This window comes from Miscanthus floridulus, chromosome 3, assembly GCF_019320115.1.
Source record: "Miscanthus floridulus cultivar M001 chromosome 3, ASM1932011v1, whole genome shotgun sequence".
Lineage (NCBI taxonomy): Eukaryota > Viridiplantae > Streptophyta > Magnoliopsida > Poales > Poaceae > Miscanthus > Miscanthus floridulus.
Genome location: NC_089582.1, coordinates 105229280 through 105246912, shown reverse-complemented (window position 1 = coordinate 105246912; position 17633 = coordinate 105229280). Strand labels below are relative to the sequence as shown.

Genomic DNA, 17633 nt, shown 5'->3' with positions numbered 1-17633 from the left:
TGTTTTCTTCATCACCGAGTTCATATATTTTATTTTGTACTACCGGTCCTACATATTTGTATTAAAGGATAATCGTCTGAGTGGTCGCACCACCTGGCCTTTGGATTTCTCCGTCGATCAACTGGTCGGACCGTAGGTTCATGACTTCATTGCCGACCAGTTGGTCAGACTGTTCGGCGTTTACTTCTATTCGATGCTCACTTCACCGTCGACCAATTGGTTGGGCTGCTCGGTGATCGATTCTTCACCAACCAAGTGGTCGGATTGTCCATCGCTTCATCGCCAGCTAAACTGCGGACTCCTCGGTGTTTGGATTGTTCGTCGCTTCATCGTCAGCCACGCTGGGGACTCCTCGGTGTTCAGATTCTTCGTGCAAGCATCGCCAGCTAAGCTAGGGACTCATCGGCATTCAGATTCTTCATGCAAAAGTCGCCAGCTAAGCTGGGGACTCCCTTGGCGGTCGGATCTCGTTACGTCTCATCGGTGTGCTATCAAGTTGCTCCATGCTATTTGGATCAGGTTGCTGATCTTGGATAGCATGTTTGGGGTCTTGATACGCACATGACAGATGACATTGGCAAGCTTTCAGGCTTATTTTCTTTGACCCTGCTACAAGATTTATTTCTTCATCTTTCAGCAGGCTCGGGGAATAAGTGGCTATACTTCACCTAGTGGTGAATGTAGTGCTCTTTTATTGATTTACCCTGCTTATTGACTAAATCATGAATGATTCCTCGCAAACGGAGTCTAAGTGGCTACACTTCGCCTAAGATAGAGAATTTTTAAATTTTTATCTTGAGCCCCTTACATCCTTCTAGCAAGCCTTATTTGAGTTTGTTCGAGGCCTGTTGACCAGTTAAACTGGTCGGCACTTCGTTTTGTTGATTGGATTACCATTTAAATTGGTCAGATTCCCAGATTAACTGTCCGACTCCAAGTTAAACTGCTAGAACCTGCTCAAGACGGCGTTGCTCAGCAGATACAAGGCGCTCGGAGACTAGCTGTGGGGGGGTATAACCCTAGGTACCCACGGCAATGGACATGGGCCGCACCACCAGATGAGGTCCAGCCCATAAGATCAAGACCTACGGTGCTCGGCTCTGGTCGGCGTGCACTGCAAGGCAATCAGAAGACATCTTACCGATGAAGGAAGATCTTTTCGGATATGATAGATATCGTATTTCTTGTAAATATTTACCATATAACCAAATAGATTTAGGACTAAACCGACTTGTGACCCTACCCCCAGACTATATAAGATGGGTAGAGACCCCTCGAATTCATCTCATATTCAATACAATCCACCGAAGACACAGGACATAGGGTATTACGTTGATCAGACGGCCCAAACCTGTCAAAATCGTCGTCTCTGTGCTTGTGTCACCATCCGATTTATATCACGCGCGTCTCCACCGATTCATCTACTACCGTAGGTATACCTCTCGATAGACCAGCGGCTAATAGCAGGCTAAAACAGCTAAATTGTAGTACGTGAGGACAAAAATAGATCCCTGCCCGTCCTCCGAGCTCGGCTAGCCCGACTGCAGCCTGAAGTGCAGTCGTGTACTCGTGTCTTCGCCAGGGGCAGGACAAGCGCCGCAACGCTCACGCTCGCCTCGCCTCAGCACCGGCCAGTGTAACTGGGGCGCCGCCGGCGCTGCGCGGTACCCTGATGCTAGATTCCCTATGCTTTTGATTGAAATCTTTTGCAGGTTTCGACCGCGTTGTGATGGGTGTACTGTACCTTTGAGGCGAGGAGTTTTTAACCAGTTGGATCCACAAACTGATGATACAGAGACTCGTAACTCGTAACGAACAATCACAATACCACATCGAGTAGAGTAGAGGTTAAAGGAAAAAAGGTCACGTCAAAATCCAAACGCCCGTAGTTAAGCCATGATCAGAAACTCAGTGTGGTCCTGTTCAGAGGAACGATTTGGCAACAGTAATGACAGCAATCAGCAAACCAACATAATTGTGGACAGCACCAATCAAGAAAAACAAGAGATGAAGTCATCAAACGACAAACTTCACTTCATCGTTCGATTTGGACTCATCCTGAACCCGGATCGTAGTTGCTCAAGTGTCAGATTTTCTTATTTATATCACCATAGAAGATGCTAAGTTTGGAAGCATGTGCGTCAGCAAACTTTACAACGTATGGACCAAAAACTAAAATCAACACTGACGTTAAGCTGCTGAATAATAAGAGCACTTCATGACAGACAATGATCATGACTCTCATTCACATCATGATCCCAAGAAATATGAAAGCAAATAAAGAGCTTGAGGTCAAAAGCTAAGCAAGAGAAAACAAAATACATTCTGATTTTCACAATGAGTTCAAAGTCCTAAATGTTATATACTGTATTTAAAAACGGAGGGGGTATTAAAAAACCAGCAGATTCAGGCAGAACAACCCAGCAAGGAACACATTCACTCCTAACCGAGTGCCATGGATGCCAATATGCCCGATGTACAGGGCCATTTAAAGAGCACAAAGGCACATGGATGTGTACAACCATAAAACTAGTGGGAGAACACAATGAGATCATCATCAGGATGGGTTTTGGTAAAGGATACAGATGCTTTTTCACAGAGAGATTATTGTGATCCTCCCTGGTTTTGACCATCAGCTACAAAACCATCTAAAAGTAACCGTCCTATCGCATCAAACAACCTAAATTTAGTAGGTTCTGAACATTATATATCAAATATAAAAACCAACCTAAATCTAATAGGTTCTGAAACATGATACTCAGCCGGATCACCGAGCATGGCATTCCAATTTGTAAGCACCACAGGAGTAAAATAGAACAAAACCTTCATAATGCAGATGCATCAAACCAAACTTAACTAAACATAGAAACTGTATACCATATAACGCAAAAGTTAGCACCTAAGAGACAGAAAATATACTATGATCCACCAAGAACGAGGGAAACACCATCACTCTCACTCCCTGTTCTGTACCTAAATTCTTACTGAGACAAGTGCACCTCGTCCATGAAAGTTAAGTAATTCAGCCACAGAAACTGTATCTAGGAACAAAAGAAGACACTGATTGCTCCTTTAAGCATTGCACTACTCACCCACCAGAAGATCATTTCATTATACTCGGTCAACCCTCCAGCGCATCAAGCACCATCTTCACTGTCTCCTTCATCAGTTCCATACGGCGCAGCTGGTGTCTGATCTCTGTCAGCCTGAATTTTCGCAGCTTTTCCTCCATCCCACGAGCTTTGGGGCCTTCGATCAACTCAAAGGCCTTCTTGAATGCTACCCCATTCGGGTGCTCCTTTGACAGATCCTCCACAGTCTCCCAAAGGTATGGATAAGCATCCTTTCCCTTCTCAATATCAAACTTGCCTCTGCTATTGGCATTCACAGCCCCGTTTCCATTTGCCATAGCGATTGGCATAACCCGCCTGTTCTTGCGGGGGTGTTCACCCCGCCCACTCTCCACATCGTCATCACTCTCTGCAATCTCGTGCTCCTCTTCGCTGTCACCACCACCACCAATCTCATACCCATCACCACCGGTACTTCCTCCACCATTAGCACTTGCTCCCCAAACCTTCTTGCCAATCTCATAAACACTCTGTTCATGCTGGGTGGGCAAGTCTGGATCCCGCCCGTTCTTGCCACGGGATGAAAGCAGGTTGTACTTCTGCTTGAGACGCCGTACCTTGTCACTGAGCTGCGTAGGGGTTACCTTAACACTGAGCTCGCTCTGGATGTGGCCATGCAGCTTAGAAATGTCATACATGGAGCCGGGGAGGACGCCACGCTTGGCGCGGTACGTGGCCAAGCCCCGCAGGATGACGATCTCGTCGCGGAGGCTCCAGAGCCGCGTCGGCCTCTTGAGCTGCTCCACGGATGACGGGACGGCGACGCTGCGGGGGCGCTTTGAGCGCGGCTCGGAGAAGGAGGGTACCATGGAGCGGCGCGGCGGATCCATGGGGCGCGAGCTGAGGGGCTTGATGGCAGCAGCCTCGGCGCGGGACGGGCGCGGGGGCCGGAGCGCGAGCGGGGAGGCGTTGTCGTCGTCGACGGAGTCGGCGCCGTCTCCGGCGGCGGGGTCGGCGTCGGCGTCGGGGTCTGAGGCAGCGACGTCGGTGTACGAGGCGGCGTCCGGGGAGCGGGAGCGGGAGCGCGGCCTGGGGCTCCTGGGCTTGCGCGAGGGCGACGACGCTGCCGCCGCCTTACGGGGCGCGGGGCGGTGGTCCGCGTCAGAGTCGTAGGCGGCCTCGGAGTCGGATCCGACCGCGGTGGAGTCCTCCGCCACCGAGGTGGGGCCAGCGGCGGCGGACTTAGGGTTAGGGTTGGGCGGCGGCGTCTTGGACGGGGACGGGGACGACGGCTGGTGGTGGCCCGCGTCCGCCTCCGCGTCGGATGTCTCGGACGCCGACCCCGAGGCCGCCGCCGCCGGGCGCTTCGGTGCCATGCGGGCGGCGGGGGAAGCAAGCGCGCCTAGGGCCTCGGCGCCGGGTGGTTCGGCGGCTGCGGCTGAGAAACTCGTCGCGCTGGTGGTGAATTGCGATGCTCTCAGTGCTGGGCCGAGCGACTCGTGGGTTTGGTTGGGTCCTACCTGTACTGGCCGATTTTTTAGGGCGGGCGGAGCGACGCCGCGTGGGGTTGGGTGCGGTGAGGTGACCCGCTCACCCGCAGCAGCAGGCCCGCAGCCGAGTTCTTCCCCTCTTCGGTGTCAGTGCGGGTGGAGGCGGACTGGGCGCGGCGCAGTCTGGTGCTGTTGCCACCTGGCCCACTGGCAGTTTAGTTGGAATTGGATCATGATCTTCACAACCAAAGGGGGGATCATCTGCCATTTTGTCCGCCGTACGACTTGAGTGGATTTCAGTTGGTTCATGAACGTGATGCCAATCATGAATCATGACGTGAGGCATGAAAATTTGGTGTCCACCTTTTATTGATTTCCCTCCGTCCCAACTCCCAAGGATTTATTTTCAAGGAAAAAAACTCCCAAGGATTGATAGACAGTTTTTTTTATGGATATTTGTGTTTTCTGATCAAGTGGTAGTTTGGCTTTGCACTGCAGGTGTATGTATTCTTGTAGGATTACCATTACTGGCTTATAGGAGGACTACTTATTATTATGGTGGTAATAGTAGTACCAACTAGCGGCTGCATGGCAACTGCTAGCGCCCAGACGTTCGATTTGGACGCTAGCGTCCGGACGCCCCTCAGCGCTCGACCCCCCTCGTCCGCTTCCCAGTCCGCACTCTCCAAGCGCGCGTCCCTTTCCCAGTTCGACACCGGACGCTACCAACACGCCCCCACCCTCCCCCCCGGTGACGCGCGCAAGGAGCGGACCCGCTGGCGATGGTACGAGACCGGGGCAGCAGCATGGACCGCCGCCGCCGCCGCCCTGAGATTGCGCGCCCGCGCGAACTACCGCTGCTGCGTTTTCGTCGAACGAAGAGCCCCACTAACACCGATGAACCGCGCGACCCGCGATGCCTATGAAGAGCCCCGCTAGCCTCTATGTTACGCGAGTCCGCACGCCCCCAGATCGCCCCGCAGCCCGTCGCGTCCGTCCCACGCCCACGACGAGCATGCTGCATGCCCAGCGCCAGCGCCCCCCATGGCCACAGCACCCCCGCGTCCGCTGGCCCCAGCACCTCCGCCCGCTAGGCCCCCGGTGAACCACGCGCCCCCGTCCGTCCCAGCTCGCCCCTCCCCGGCTGAACAACATAGAAAGCTAGAATAAAACACGTGCAACAACACGGAAACAACTACTGCAACATTAGGCTGAAAGCAGTTGAAACGCCATGAAACATATATATTGCAACAACAAGGAGCAACAGCTGCAACATTGGGATGAAGCAGTTGAAACACCATGAACATATTATTGCAACAACAAGGAACAACAGCTGAAACATTAGGACAAAGCAGCTGAAACACCATGAACATATTATTGCAACCACACCGAACTAAATGCTGCAACAATAGGCTGAAGGAGCTGAAACATTTAGAACATATTATTGCAACACTGGTGTGAAGTATATGAAACAACGCTCAAAATAAAAACACTTGCAACAACATGGAACAACTACTGCAACATGAGATTGAAATAGCTGAAACATACTGCAACATCTCAAGCAGTACTACTGCAACATCGCAAAAACATCTGTTGCAACAGCCCAAAAAATCCCATTGCAACATTCGAAATCATATGTTGCAACATTAAAAAAAAACCCAATTGCAACACGACGAGATCTGACCCCGAGAGCTCGCCGGAACCCTAGCCACCGCCGCATCCCTTAGATCCAGAGGAGGAGGAGGAGGAGAAAGAGGAGGAGGGCTCAGATCTAGAGGAGGAGGTGGAGGAGGAGGGCTCAGATCCAGAGAAAGACCCACCTACCTCACCGGAAGCCGTCGCCGTCGCCCTCTTCTCCGGTGGCATGGAGGTCACGGAGGGAGGGAGGGGCGGATCGCCGAAAGCCACCGCCATCGCCCTCCTCTCCTGGGACATGGAGGTCGAGGAGGGAAGGAGGGAGGGGGGAGGGAGAGAGGGGCGGCTCGCCGGAAGTCGCCGCTGTTGCCCTCTATCTGGTGGCATGGGGGCGCGGAGGGAAGGAGAGAGGGGGGGGGGGAGAGGGGCAGCTCGCTGGAAGCCGCCGCCGTCACCCTCTTCTCTGGTGGCATGGGGGTCGCGGAGGGAGGGATGGGCGACGGGCGGGGGACGCACGGCTCGGGCGGGGCGGCGTCGCGAGTGGCTCGGGAGGGAACGGCAATGAGCGTCTCCGTATGGAGCGGGCTGAGCGACGTGAGGCAGGTGGATGAGGATAAGGCGAGGGGAGCGAGTGGAGGAGCGCGAACCACGTCCGGAGATGAAGAAGCGCGTCGAACGCCAGACATATAGCATTACCGCGGCTGCATCTGCGTTTGCGTCTTTGCTGAAGCAGGGTTTAGAGGACAGGATGAAGCACAGACTAGAGTCCATGAAAAGCTTCCAGTTGACTACAGAAACTACAAGTCGCTTTCCAAAATTGTTCAAGTCGTCAGTGACAGGTACGGAGCAACTGCTAGTCTGCTACTCGGAGTCTTCGGAAGCACAGTGCAATTGGCAAGGGACGATGCAGGTGTGCTGTGTGCAGGTCACCGGGTTTTCTAAGGATAACGTTGCATTCTCATATGGCGCAAAGTGCCACAGTAAAAAACATGGGAAAATCGGCAAGAAACACTGCAAGCCTGCAATCAGCATCAGCTTCTTCCAAGTTGAAGCGCGGCTTTGCGCAAGTTGCAGCTCGTCAAGCGAAACAGAAGCGCCTATGCGGATGCCGATCTCATGATCTCATCCAAATGCTTGCACGGCTCCAGTATAGTTTCTTCTTCTGTGTCCTCGGTGACAGGGAGTTTGGATTTATCCAATGTGAGCAGCAGAGCAAGTTCTAAAGCGGAGACCATTTGTTGTGGCAAGCAACCTATACGTCCAAACTGACTTTATTTCAGGGACAAAAATAAAACACAAAAGAAGAGTGCCTATCACATCAGTTCTCTTTAATTTTAAACCGTTCTAGCACCCAAAACCTGAAAAATTATCCCACTAAAGGAATGAGTTCTTAAAACATCAGAGTTCCTCAAATTTACAGTCTGGCTAATCAAAAAACGCAGATCAGTTCCAGAATCATCAGAATCACAACTCATCGTTTACTGAGGAGCTGTCGCCCATGAGCTCGTCAAGGGAGAATTCATCCTCTTCAATGACCTCTCCATCTTTGCCGTCCCACGGCTCGGACGCGACTACTGTAGGTGCATCGTTCAGAGGAAGATTTCCTTTTCCACCACGCCCTGCTTCCTTCACAAACTCGCTGCACGAGATAACTTTCCTTTAATCATCTGTCTAATCAACATGAAACAAGGGTATTATATAATTAATAAGACCAGGGAGCTTACATGATTTCGTCGCGCTGGAAGGCACTACGGAGTGGTGCGTATGCACCTTTCTTCACGTTGAGAGCTACCATGGCGGGATAGCCGTAGCCGCCCACTCCAACCTGGTTCTCAAGATTACCTTGCTTGCCAGCAGCTGTCCAGACAAAACTGCAAGGCAAAAAAGTATCCGGCTCAGGATGTGTAGTAGTTCAAAAGAAAAGGGAGTTTTTAAGACAAATGATTGCATAACATGCTTCTGTTGAGGCCGTTGCAGTATGCTTGTACAGTTTATGGTTTGAAATATCAACATTAAAATTTTGTTCACACAAGGTTATCAGTATCTTGTTTTAACTCTACTCCCTCCGTCCTAAAATATTAATGTATTTTCATTTGTAAGTCAACCCATCTTGAGTTTGACCAAATTTATAGAAAAGAACAATACTCCCTTCATTCTAAATTATAAAATGTTTTGGTTTTTATATATACATATATTTTGCTATGGACTTAGATATACACTATGGGCAGGTACATAGTTAAAGCAATGTACCTAGAAAAGTCAAAACATCTTATAATTTGGAATTGAGGGAGTAAACATTTTTGACATCATATAAGCCCCATTAGAGACATTATGGAATGTATTTTTACAACTTACCTATTTTGATGTGTTAGAAGTTAATATGCTTCCCTATAATTTTAGTCAAACATGAGGTGGGTTGATTTGGGACAAATAAAAATACGCTATATTTCAGGACGGAGTGAGTGTATCTTATAATTTAAAATACACCTGTTACTGTTGAATGCCGATATCAATGTTTCTTTTTGGAATGCCACTAAAAGAAACTACTGTACCGGTGAAACTCTTGGCTTTTTCCTTTCTTTGAAAGTGACGAGCCAGACACATTTTGGTAAAGTCTGTAATTAGTTAAGCTGACACTTGCCTGTATGGACTCTTTTTAAACTTCTCAGCAACAGAGAGCAGAAGCTCAAGGTACTTGTTTCTTCCTTCTGCCTTTGAATCAAGAATGTCTGGAAGGAATGATACAAAACAAATGGCAGCAGAAGCGCACTTCTCTTCCATGACATCCTGCAGAAGCCAAATCGTCACCTCAAATATCAATGGTGGACTAAACGATCATCAGATTTTTCTAGGTACCATGAAGGTTTAGCCTTACCGGGCCAGTCAACTCAGAAACTTCAGCTGGGCCAGAGTTGGCTTCCAACTGCTCCAATGCAAAGGACTCAATGGCAGATGCAACTCTAGCCCCCTGGTAGGGGAATGGGCTCTCCTTATCAGCACCAAATACCAAAATAGTTGGAAAACCTTCCACCTTGTACTTGCTCATCAAGGACTGCAAAATAGAAGAGTAATCGTAATTATTAATAATAATCTGCACTGTGGCAATTGGGGAAGAAGTGAAAAGAGGTCAGCCTGCCAGGAAAGCATCCATGCTTCTAAAAGGTGAAGATTCAACCTTCTAAACTGTACTCATATACTGCCTGAAATTATGCCAACATAAATTTATATGCTAAAAATCATGTCTCTCGACATACATCTTGAGAAAATGGCATTCCAAACAAGTAGATGGGATGTGATGATCCCACTCAAATGGCTTATGGATTAAGCGAGATCCCAATCAAATGACGTATAGCTTTTGAATAGAAGCTTGCCCGATGTGCTAGCAGACTACAATATTTGTCGAAGTTGCAATTGTGGCCCTAAGGCTCTAAAACTCAGGTTATATTGCTATTGCTACAAAAATAAAAAATGCGAATGCCTTCAAAATTTTCAAATCCTTCATTGGAGTCCTGGTGATCACTAAAATGGCAAGAACTCAGCAGGAATTTAAAACTAAGAATTTATAGCTTTATAGCCATTGTTCACTAGCAAGCAGCTTGAGAATAAATTGGAAGTTTCGATAAGAGATTAATAAATATGGGCAATACATTGAAAGATGCAACCTAGACTATTGGCAGTGATTATTCCCACAAAACACTAAAATGTAGGGTTAGGGAAAGGTCATTACCAAAAGAAGAGATAAGCTCAAAGAACAAATAAACACACACCTTTTCAGCATCACAATCAACATGGCCTAGCTTCACTTGGCCCTTCAAGTTCTTTGCAGCCTTTTTCCATTCAGGTGCCAATTTCTTGCAGTGCCCACACCTGAACAGAAGTATATGTCAAACTTCTGAAGCCCCCACAATAAATGAAGAGTATTGTAGAACATACAATGGCATTGGAAAAATGGTAGGATAAATAAACATAAAATTAAGGAGAATGCCCTAGAATACTCTTAGTAAGAGATTACTTAATTTTACACAACTTACTGCAACCTTTTTTTTTCTTCTCTATTTGAGAAACTGATAGCAAAGAATGTACAATAACCCAAGTTATATGATAAACAGTACGTGTACAGCAAGCTTCATACCATGGCGCAAAGAATTCCACAATCCAAAGGTCCTTGCTTTTGACAACGAGTTCATCGAAGTTACGTGAATTTAATTCTACTGATGCACTTGGTTCACTTTTTTCACTTGAACCTCCAGATGTCTTGCCATTTGACCCTGCTGATGCCTTACCACTCAACCTTTCTCTAAGAAGGGACTTGACCTGCGTATAGCAGAACACACACATAATCAGAGCAATGCATTGACTGCCTCAATGCCTACTAGAGAAGAACTTCATATGTTTGAGGCATTGGTTAGGACAGCCATTTGTTTAAAATGACATAAAGAGCACAATCAAGAATTTACCCACAAAACTATTTTCATCTAATAGAAAGATATCAGTTGTTTTCATAGCACGCTAAGATACAAAGTCATTCTTATGAGTTACTGAAACTAAATGGTTTGTGAAAAGCGTAGACTGCCTTAAGAAGGGCCTTGACCTGCGAACAGGAGCACACACAGAGAACTAGAGGAATGCATTGGCTGCCTCAACACCTACTGCTACTAGACAAGAACTTTGAACGTTCAAGGCATTCATTAGGTCAGCCATTTGTTTAAAAGACGTAAACAGCGCAATCAAGAACTCAACCACAAACTACTTTCAGCCTATAAATATAGCAGTTGTTTTCATAGTACACCAAGATCCAAAGTAATTCTTATAAGCCACTGAAGCTAAATGGTTTCCGAAAAGCATACTGACAAAGCATGAAATGTGTTCAGTAAAAAGGGACAGCAAAAGCATAACTGCATAAGTCATACCTACGACCTAGTATATACTAAAAGTGACTGAAATGCATCCAATGAACAAATAGAAGAAAAATAAAGGCCATCTAAGTAGCATTTGATGCAACAAACCTGTGACAGAGCAAACTCTACGATTGGCTTTACATCTCTTGCTCCTTGATAATCGACTGGAGGTTTACCAGGGGAAAACACCTTAATAGTGGGAAATCCCCTGATTCCATATTCCTGCAAAAAAAAAAAAAAAAAGAATCATGCATTCAGAATTAACTAAACTGATAGCATTGCAAGCACAGATCTATGAAAATTATGCAAGTCAAATCAAATTTGTGGTTGTCAGTTTCGCATTACATGAGTCCAGAAGACTATTTGGGGAAGTGAAACAGAAAACTTATCAGACCCATAGTATGAAAAGAAGGTATCCTAATCTGGGGTCATTTTACCAGAATTAGTTTCAACCCTGAGTTTGTCCGTCTTCTTTGCTGTCCCACCTTTGCTGTCCCACAGGGAGGATAACTTATTGAAGCCGACATCAGTTTGATATGGCTATTTCATTTTATGTGTGTTTTAGAGTCACATTAACAATAATTTATCGTCAAACATTAACAAAAGTCTTAAACATATGCACCAAAGAATATAAGATTCTAGCCAATGCAAAATTTTCATCAGATTTATCAACAAATTGTTAATTCAACATGCAAGTTCATAACAGTAACTCAAAAGTCAAAACCACTCACAAACTGCTAATTTATAATAGCTTAACTAAAGGAACATATACATAAAGTTTGCTATTCAGAAGGTGGTTTCATTAATAGTGATGGAACAAGGATTTTACCCCTCCCTCCCTCTTAAAATAACTTTCTGTGCAGAATCGCCATATTTCATTCTCTTACTTGTCATACAACAGTTCCGTATGCACAACAAATATGGCATGTGTTCTAACTTATGCACGGTGCTAAACTTTAACCAAATACTAAAAATCAATAATTTAGATGCACTAAATACCAATAAATTTACCATTCCTAGACCTAAACCACCAAATAGTGTGGCACTGAACTGCTGAAGATCAGAACAAATTGATAAAACCTGTCCCCATCCCCGGTTTAGCATCTGTATATGGAATCCAAGTATTGGTGTGACACTGCACATTAGTCTAGGGAATTATCACCTAATGCGAGCAAACTACCGTACAATCGCAGCAAGTGATGCCGAGATCACTCCATTGAACATTCAGGTCAACTCGGTCGCCCGTGGACGAATTACAGGGAAACAAGATCGTGAAAGAGGAGGCACACTCACCTGCGCGAGCGCCTGGTGCGCATCGGCATCGAGCGCTGCGACCGTGGCGACGCCCTTGAGCACGCCGGCAGCCTTTTCCCAGGCGGGCGCCAGCTGCTTGCAGTGCCCGCACCACGGCGCGAAGAACTCAACCAGCACCACGCCGTTCGAGTTCAGCACCTGCACCAAAGGCGAAAGGCGGCACACTGCTCAGAGAGAACCTAAAATGGAGGCGCCGATCTGTTGGCTCAGCGGCAGTGGGAGTCAGGTGAGACCTTCGATTTGAAGTTGTTGGGGTTGAGCTGGAGGACGGGGGAACCGGCGGAGTAGAGTGCGGCGGCCGGGGAGGCGGCCGCTGCCACTAGGAGGAGCGCCGCGACGACGGCGGGACGCATGGCGGAGCCGCGAAGCTTCTGGAAGCGGGGAAGGGGGAGGAATCAAACGGCAGTGACGACTAGGGATCGCTGATCGGGTTTCGCCGTGGTGCTGCGATTTAAGCCTGCATCCTCGCGAAGAGACGGACGCGTGTGCGGACCAATCGATGCCCTCCACGTCTGGGGTTTGTCCACGTCGGAGTGGCTTCTCTTGCTTGGCGCGAGGGCATTGGACATTTGGACCATTGGTGCGGAGTGCGGCCTTGGAGCATCTTTGTTTGGAGCCTGCACAAAATATGGTCCGAAAGGCCTTTTTTCTTTTGAGAATATATGGTCCGAAAGGCCTTTTGAAAGAAAGGACTCAAAGAACACATCATCGGCCGGATTGAGCTAAATTACCAAGAGATCGGCAGTCTCAGGGCCTGTTTGGTTGAGCTGTGAATTTTAAAAAAAGCTGCTGTGAGCTGTGGGCTATGGAAAAGCTGCTGTGGGCTGAGAGCTATGGGAAAAGCTGAAAGCCGTTTGGTTAGAGCAGCTGTGAAACTGCAAGATGTGTAGAAATGTCTGTAATGCCCTTAAAGGCCTGAGGGACTATTTATATTCAAATTGCTTGTAAATAAATATTGTACTCACTTATTTGTATGTAAATGACTATTTTGGTAAGGAAAAATAAATTTGTTCTAAGTTTTTTAGTATTCAAAGTGATTTGGTCCATACAAATATAATAATATTAGCATTTTACAAAAGATAAGGGCTCATCAAATCATGTCATCTCTCAACATAACTATCTCACACTAAACAAAGCATCGGCTATTCTACTACGAATGATATTCATGGCATCCTCATTCTCCACATCTTCAATCTCATCTTCCGGTGTCGTGTCATCCTCTTGTACCAAGTATTCATCATCAGCATCGCATCTTTCGAACTCCTTATCATGCAAATTGCTATCACGAATAAAATTATGCAATGCCAAACAAGCAAGAATGATGTGCTTCTGAGTACGAGTTGAGAAACTTGGTATGCCCTTCAAAATACGCCACTTCTCCTTCAATACTCCAAAGGCCCGCTCAATGACATTTCGAAGGGATGAATGATTGAAATTGAACACCTCATATTTCCCTTGGGGTGGTCCAGAACGATTACGAAATTCTGGAATATGGTATGTGCTTCCTTTGAAAGGGGCCAGATACCCTGTTCGGTTTGGATATCCAGAGTCCACAAGATAATATTTCCCTACAAAGTAAAATCAATGTAAGCAAATAAATAATACAAGTACCTCACGTACTGCTGGTCCAACCATTAGGAAGCAAATACATAATACGTGTGATATGTGTATACCTTTAGGAGGCACAGGAAAATCATCAAAATTTGCCAAAGCATGATTGAGGATACGTGTGTCATGGGCACAACCGGGCCAACCAGCAACCGCAAAGATAAACCTCATGTTAAAGTCGCAAACAGCTAGCAAATTCTGAGATGTATATCCATGACGGCATGTGTGATTAACCGTATCCTCAGCTGGCACAACCACTGGAACATGTGAACCGTCTATTGCTCCAATAGCGCCTTTGAAGTATGGCCAGAAACGATCTTCTTTGATTCTTTCATGTTCCGAAGAAAAAGTAGCATCTTTTGGCTTAATATTGTCTTTACCTAACTTGCGCAAACACTTCAGCACCTCATGAAACTTAGTGTGGACTGTCCACAGTGAACGAGTGAAGCGATTTTCCACTTGTGAAAATGACTGCGGTCCTCCGACAATCCACAAGAACATCGCCAATGACTCAATGGATGAAACATTGTTAGTGGAGGTCAAACCATAGTTCAAGACTAGCAACTCATGCAGTGCCATGAAGACATCGGTGCTCATTCGAAACATCTTATAGAAGTACCTTGGACGAGAAAAGCACCTCATCACCCATTGCAGTCCAGTTTCTGGTGTTTCCCTATACTCTCCTTTGTTCCAATAACGATCAGTGTATTGTGCACCCATTTGACCAATAATGGCAGCATGCTGGGAAAGCTCAGCTAGGAGTAGCAATCTCTTCTGTCCTTGGGCTACACCTTCCAGGTTCTCATCCATCTACAAAAAATATTAACATTTATTAAGCTCAGTACAAGGATATATATCTGACACAATGATAATAAGCTCACAGTACAAGGACAAAAATATATGTATACATGCACATTGATACTAATCTGACAGAAGGATAATAAGCTCACAATACAAATAATTTTAGTACAAATTATTCTCAGTACAAGCAAATTGTTCTCAGAGTACAATTTAAAATTGGTTCAGGTAGCCATACAACTAATAGTGCTCACAATACAAATTCTTAATGGTTCATACAGCAACAATAGAAATAAAAATTGGTTCACTAGCGCCTCATCTCCTTCTCATGCTCTCTCTCAAGGACATCCAGTCTTCCTTTATTTGTTTTCAGATGGCTGAAGACCTCTCTAAATTCAGGCTTCATGATCAGCATGGTGGCAGTGTGCATTAGAGGAGTTCCTTCTTCCACCCCACACTCTTCGACCATCTTCATAGCCTCTCCAATAGTGGGGACAACATTAGTGGGAGAAGCTGAGGTGGCAGATGCACTAGAGATCCTATCTGCTGCACTTTCTATCTTCAAACATGTGTTTTTGTACATTCGATAAAATGGACTCTTTTCTTCTTTGCTTTCAGCAATAGTACAGGAGCTCTTGCGTTTCTTTTTCCCTTTTTGCTTCAAATCAGCCAGCTTGACATCATCTTTAGGTGGAGGTTTTGGCACCTCGGCCACGCAATCATCACTCTCATCCGAAGATATATCACCAGGACAAGCTGCAGTGGCCCCAGTCACATGTACCTTGCCGAAAATCAGATCAAGATCATCAAGGTACTTCGGTCCTTGTTTTCTGAACCTCACATGATTGCATTTAAGCCCTTTTTCACGATTATTGCACCTCTGAAATTGAATGAAAAATTTTAGCACGACACACCATATCATACTATGGACAAAATATCAATAGAAATAGTGCTTACAGCAAGGTGTTCATCCCACCAATCCTGGGGGCAATCAACAGTTCCCTTAGCCGCATCCCATCCAAGTCCGGTGGCATAATTTTTTAACTCCATGAACCAAACATATTCTTTTTTTAAGTTATCTAATTTGTTCTTCAATTGTATCTTTGTTCGCTTGTCACCAGTTTTGGCTTCAAACTTGGCTACAATATTTTTCCAACCAGTGCTAGTCCAAAGCCCCTGGGGCCTATTCCCAGCTTCTATCTCCCCTTTGCATACATCAATCAAATGCTTCAAAAAGAAATCACCCCAATCTGCCTTGTCACCCATTCTTGAATCAAACAAAACAAAATTTTCAGACATTCTAATTACCATAATATCATGCCATTATTTCTATCAAATACACAGTACACTGAACTGAGAATAAATAACATGTATCTGGAAGCGTAGATCGATGGAGCTTGGACTTGGTTTGCCAATGTCGTTGATTAACAGGCTTCTTATACAGTTAAACAGCTTATAGTTCCATTTACAATAGGAATACCTGGATGACGGTCTTGGAGCCAACAAAAGCCTCTATCTTCTTCCAGTCACGGTGAAAGCTGAAAAGAAAAGAAACATAGTTGACACACGAATATTACATGCAAGATGTGGTCTTATATTTCACTGACAATTTTTTGGGCCAGGTGTATGGATTCAAGAACAGTAAATGGTGTGCTCTTGGGGCAACAAGGCACGTTATCATCACAATCATATGCAAAAGGCAGCGATCATACGCACCGAAAAGAAAGTTGTGCAGAGATAACGATAGTGTGAGCACATGAGGCTATGGGAGTTTGGGACCAAGAGTGGCATCATGACAACAAATCATGATGCTCAAAGACGTCAATAAATTCAGGTGTCCAATCAGGACCAAGTTAATGCTTGCAATCAAAATACTATGAAGCAGAGAATGAGAGAAGCCAGAATACTGCTAACAACCCGTGTGTGTAAGAGTGCATTCTGAAAGGCCATCCGCAAAGTATATGCTGATAAAGATGCACGCCTTTTCAATTGGACAGATGAGATGCATGATTTTTGGATCCTGCTTAACTTGTGTCCGCAGACTAATTGCAAGAACACATGCTTTGCTGGCTTAGAGAATCTAGTGTGCCCTACCCAGGCAAATGACACCACCAGTTGAGCAAAGAGCACTACTGCACTAGAGTCTTCATCAGTTGAAATTCCAACATCCAAAATTAACGCATCAAAAAGCCCGGCGCATCATCCCAAGACATTAAAAAATAAAAATCCACAACGACACAATTAACGCATCAAAAAGACAGAAAACATCTAGTCTTTTAGCCAGAATACACCACAAAGCCCGGCGCTTCATACCTGTGAAACGCAAAGCGCGCATCGAAACAAACGAAACCCAAGTGAGGGGTTGCGGTCTGCTTACAGCTGCAGGGCCTCGAGGAACTTATCGTGCTCTTGCTCCGTCCAGCTCTCCCGGGATTGAGAATAAATAACATGTATCAAACCATTTATGAGAGATTGAGATACCTTCTGTGTAGATCCGGTCACTGGAAGCGTAGATCGATGGAGCTTAGACTTGGTTTGCCAATGTCGTTGAGCCTAGGAAGCGCTCTTAGCAGCAGAGTGTTCTGTGATGAAACAAGAAAAAAAAGGAAAAGGCTTCTCTTTCAGAAGACAGGACCTTTATCTATCATCCGCGACTGCAATCGAACACTATACGTGGATAGAAGTAAAGGAGCTTGTTAATCCAAGAAAGCTAACCTGCTTGTCGAGTGGGTGGTGGAAGTCGTCGGCGTCGAGGCCCGACCTCGACCTGCAACCGAGAAGGGGCAGAGACAGGGACTCCCGCCGGGGTGACCAGTAGG

The 17633-nt window shown here is 46.1% G+C and overlaps 4 protein-coding genes across 4 annotated transcripts; all 4 read right to left on the bottom strand.

Moving 5' to 3' along the window:
* Window positions 1-2852: 2852 nt before the first annotated feature.
* Window positions 2853-4688, bottom strand: LOC136546344 (STOREKEEPER protein-like). The gene has a single exon (XM_066538321.1). The coding sequence runs from the start codon at window positions 4445-4447 to the stop codon at window positions 3122-3124; it is 1326 nt and encodes a 441-aa protein (XP_066394418.1). The 5' UTR covers window positions 4448-4688; the 3' UTR covers window positions 2853-3121.
* Window positions 4689-7430: 2742 nt separating this feature from the next.
* Window positions 7431-12890, bottom strand: LOC136546343 (protein disulfide isomerase-like 2-3). The gene is made up of 9 exons (XM_066538319.1): window positions 12642-12890; window positions 12388-12546; window positions 11203-11316; window positions 10329-10510; window positions 9964-10063; window positions 9072-9248; window positions 8838-8983; window positions 7921-8067; window positions 7431-7835 (listed from the first exon to the last, which is right to left on the bottom strand). Exons 1-9 carry the CDS (start codon window positions 12759-12761, stop codon window positions 7661-7663), a joined length of 1320 nt encoding a protein of 439 aa, XP_066394416.1. The 5' UTR covers window positions 12762-12890; the 3' UTR covers window positions 7431-7660.
* A 634-nt stretch (window positions 12891-13524) lies between these two features.
* LOC136544162 (protein ALP1-like) lies at window positions 13525-14826 on the bottom strand. Its single transcript, XM_066536415.1, has 2 exons — window positions 14154-14826; window positions 13525-13976 (listed from the first exon to the last, which is right to left on the bottom strand). Exons 1-2 carry the CDS (start codon window positions 14824-14826, stop codon window positions 13525-13527), a joined length of 1125 nt encoding a protein of 374 aa, XP_066392512.1.
* Window positions 14827-15121: 295 nt separating this feature from the next.
* LOC136546342 (L10-interacting MYB domain-containing protein-like) lies at window positions 15122-17338 on the bottom strand. The gene is made up of 3 exons (XM_066538318.1): window positions 17296-17338; window positions 15772-16081; window positions 15122-15694 (listed from the first exon to the last, which is right to left on the bottom strand). Exons 2-3 carry the CDS (start codon window positions 16078-16080, stop codon window positions 15122-15124), a joined length of 882 nt encoding a protein of 293 aa, XP_066394415.1. The 5' UTR covers window position 16081; window positions 17296-17338.
* Between the last annotated feature and the right edge of the window lie 295 nt (window positions 17339-17633).